The 3,891-nt window shown below is 42.0% G+C and overlaps 1 protein-coding gene across 1 annotated transcript; it reads right to left on the bottom strand.

Annotated features, from left to right (window-relative positions):
* On the bottom strand, positions 1–3,419 carry LOC149812534 (Tetratricopeptide repeat (TPR)-like superfamily protein). Its single transcript, XM_089993072.1, has 2 exons — positions 3,009–3,419; positions 1–2,084 (listed from the first exon to the last, which is right to left on the bottom strand). The coding sequence occupies exons 1-2, from the start codon at positions 3,417–3,419 to the stop codon at positions 831–833; spliced, it is 1,665 nt and encodes a 554-aa protein (XP_089849198.1). The 3' UTR covers positions 1–830.
* Positions 3,420–3,891: the final 472 nt, after the last annotated feature.

Raw genomic sequence — 3,891 nt, 5'->3', positions numbered from 1 at the left:
TGCTTTCAACATGGCATCTCTTAATCTCCGGTCTTTTGAGTGTCTAAAATTCGACAAGAGATCTTGTAATCAACGTATTAAACCTTACACTCACCAAATCAACACCCTATATGCGACACAGGACCATGCATCTACAATATAATTCTTTCCTTGGTTAGCTTTCAGCCAATACAAAACGACACATGGTGGTAAACCTTGAATCTTGATCTTACCATCGATGCACTGAACGTCGTTCAACAAGAGAACTTGAATGGTAACATGTCAGACTTTTGCCTCACTACTGAAATTTAAACGCGCTCATTGTTGAACTCAAAATCACATCCTGTCATTGTCCTTTAGCCAATATGAATATCCCTTTCAAACCAAGGAGAATCAGCACGATGCAGCACATCAATTGAGGAATACTTGCTTTCTCACCTGGAAGTCTTATATTTGAGAAGCTCTAGATAAAAGGAATCATAGCATGCATAACTCTGCAATTCCTCAACCAACCTCCACCCCCATGCCATGGCAAAATATGAAAAAGATACAACATCCTGGAAAAAAACTGCCAACTTGACCTCTGAACAACAGCACATCACATAACTTGCATCCAATAAATCGGTTTACAAAGCTCCTGAAGATAAGAAGCGAGGGCTGCCGATTGAGCTGTAGGTGCCTGAAATCGAACTCGAACCATGCCAAGCATGGACAAAGACAAGCTGGGCCAGAAGTTAAAAACAAGTTGAACCAACCTCAAATCAAACAAGCACTTGCAAGTATTTGTTAGCTCTCATAAGTGCAGGGGATGAGAATGGCGGGCAGCATGCAAAAGACCGAGGAAAGGTTCATCAGCTATTGTTGAATGCACCACTGTTCAAATCCGAAATAAGTGCTCGAGTTTCTTCATCCAAGTCAATCTTGTCCTTTTCAATCATCCCAAGAATTTCTGTAGCTGATCTCTGAGTGCGCATACACAACCGGAGCAGTGATTTATACAATGAACCACTCGCCAATCCTAGCCGATGCAGAGTTTTGATATACCTTATTGCATCATCAAAATTCTCCTGCAACTCGAAGTACTCGGCGATGGCCAGTACAATAGAGGGAGATGGGCGCCAATCACAGCCCTTCAGCTTAGAAAATCCTTTCTTCATGGCTTCAACAGCCTTGTCCATCTGCTTCACTTTCACCCACCCTTCCATAAGAATTTCCCACGTCTTATAGTTTGGGCGCCCGCCTTTCCTCAAGGTGTGAAGATGCAGGGACTCGGCTTTATCCATCCATCCTTCTCTCATGTAAGCACCAAGAAGCACATTGGAAACTCTGATGTCATACTTATGATATTTTGATTCCCATGTACGAAAGGCCATCTCGGCTTTCCTGAGATTACCAACCTTCACCAGAGAAAGCAGTATATGCATGTAATTTGTGCTTGTCAATCTCCCTTCAATTCTTTGGATAAGCTCCCATATTCTGAGCACTCCTTCCTCATTGTTTACTGCAGTGTGGAGCGTTAGAAGGAAGAAGTAACCGAGATGCTTCTTAGGTGACAGTTTCTGCTCAGCCAATCTCAGAGCAGCGAGTGCCTTGCTGGTAAGATTAGCTTTCACATAGATATGTGATAATGTAGAGAGTGTGCTCCAACCAACTTCCACATTGCTGCTATTCACCATTTCCTCGTAGACTTTCTCTGCATCCCCAACACCTGACACCAAAGCACACGCATTCATCCAGAGGTTGTAGGAGAGAACATTAAGGGGTATCTTGTTATGTTTCATCTGACGGATTACCAATAGGACTCTTTTGGTCCTGCCAGTAGCCATATACAACTTCATCACTTCATTGAAAGGATGAGCATCTACAGCCAAACCTAACTGCTGCAGCTTCATCATAAGAGCTTCAGCATTCTCCACATCCCCATCATGCACGTAAGAGTGGAGAACTGGCATACAGGCTGCTTTTTGTGAAGCGCTATCATGGAGGTTCTCAAAATATTTCTCACCATAAGACAAGCCATGAACTTTGATCATGCACTCTACTGTGATGGCATGGTCAGCAGCTGACTTTGAGAAACCACCCTTGGCATGCATCCATTCCAAAATCTGCAGTTTATACAACTTTAGGCTTTAATTTTTTTCTCACATCAGTGAAACATGAAATTAAAATGATCAATAGCATGCTTGCTGTCTAGACCAGTCAAACAAAAATAAGCACACTACACTTGGTTGCAATAAGAAAAAGGACAAAGCACCCTGATTGAGTTCTGCCCTGGACTTCATATCATTATATGACCATCACTGTGGGACTAAAAGATGACAAAATATGTGGAGTATTAAATTTTCAAATGCAAACACATGCTCCATTACAGATAGCCCCATGAATTGATGCAGGAGTTTTTTAAAGCATAATGATCTAATCAATCAGATATAACACAGAGATACATGAATAGACTTGGTGAAACCTGCTGCCCTCTCAGTTCTCCAATAACAACAAGGGTTTTGTCTAACTGACCAGTTGGCATTATACAGCGTGATCATTTAATTGTAAGGGAGTATAGACTATAGCGGGGGTCAAGATAGAACTCTTAATTTTTCTCAAAGAGCATCTCGCCCTTTTCGGTAAGCTTTGCTCAAGCATATGAATAAATTATTGTAGTGCAATTGGAGCATGTTTTGGCGATTGAAGAGATCGCCTTAAAGAACCTTTCAGCAGCATTAAAAGCATGAGCTTTAAGTAATCAAGTCGATTCAATCTGCAGTCTCCCTCTGACTGCGATGATTCCCCATCCACTTAAAATCTCAACATTGATTTTATTTCGCAACACGCTCAATGTTGGTCCATCAGAACCACATAAAAGATTTCTTTGCAGACCACATCAATAAGAAGCTAGAGCAGTGGTTATGGTGATGACTAATTCTATCTAGGTGGTATCATGGTTTATGATAAATCATAAGAAGTAACAAATAACTAAAGACAAGGAACAAAGGAGGCGAAAAATGGGGGGAACGAATTTCCGGAAACCCAACCTCAAGAGCGTGCTTGTAACGCTGAGACATCGCGAGTTGCTTCGCGATCGCGCGGAGCTCCGACTGCCGGACGCGACTCCCTTCGCAGATCCACCTTTCGATCGCCGCGGCCGCGCTCCGCCTGGGGAACCTCAGTCGAAAGATCCTGCCCCTGAGGTCGTCTCTACGAACGTCCTCCGGGGACGCCGATTCAGAGTCCTCCCCCTCAGTAGCACTCCCGATACTGCTCCACGACGCCGAGGAGATCCCTCTCCGTAGAAGAAGGGACGCCATTCCCTGGCGGAGAAGGAAGGAGAGGAATCCATGGCGGCCCGGCTGCTTAGAGTTTCCAGATTGAGAGACTCTGCGAACACAAAGAGATGCCAGGGAGAGAGGTAGTAGCAAGGAAGAGAGGGTATGGCGGAACTCCATTCCCCGTTTTACGTTTCTAGGGGTTTTGGGCTGGATTTTGATCCGTTCTCTAATCAATCTCATCTATCGAATTTATCTTCGGGTCGGGATTCAAATTCAATATGTTTCCGCTTTTTTGTCATACACGGCCCGTTCCAAAGACCGGCACCAATACAAAAAAGTAAATATATAACCATACCTGAACAGAAGTTTAATAGTGAAATATAATAATAAAAGGCAATTGAAAAATAAAAATAAAACAAACAAAAAGTTTTTTTAAGTATTTTATGTAAATAATATTTATCTTGAAAAAAAGTCTCATAAAATAATATCCATTTTGCAATTTCAATATTACTCAATAAAAGATGTCTAATAAAGAATTTTCCTGACTCAAAATATTTTATAGCTGGTCATTATTTTCCTTTGTTTTAGTTTAGTACTAAATCTCATAGCACGTGAAACATGCAATTCTATTTGCTTCAAAATCACTGAC

The sequence above is a fragment of the Nuphar pumila genome, chromosome 17, assembly GCF_984573655.1.
Source record: "Nuphar pumila chromosome 17, dmNupPumi1.hap1.1, whole genome shotgun sequence".
Taxonomy (NCBI): Eukaryota; Viridiplantae; Streptophyta; class Magnoliopsida; order Nymphaeales; family Nymphaeaceae; genus Nuphar; species Nuphar pumila.
This window is presented reverse-complemented; position numbering and strand designations above follow the sequence as displayed.

Excerpts from the sequence above, each read along its gene's own strand:
- LOC149812534 (XM_089993072.1), bottom strand. The coding sequence starts at position 3,419 with ATGGAGTTCCGCCATACCCTCTCTTCCTTGCTACTACCTCTCTCCCTG. Across the intron at positions 2,085-3,008 it reads GTTACAAGCACGCTCTTGAG|ATTTTGGAATGGATGCATGC; the intron begins GTTGGGTTTCCG and ends TATAAACTGCAG.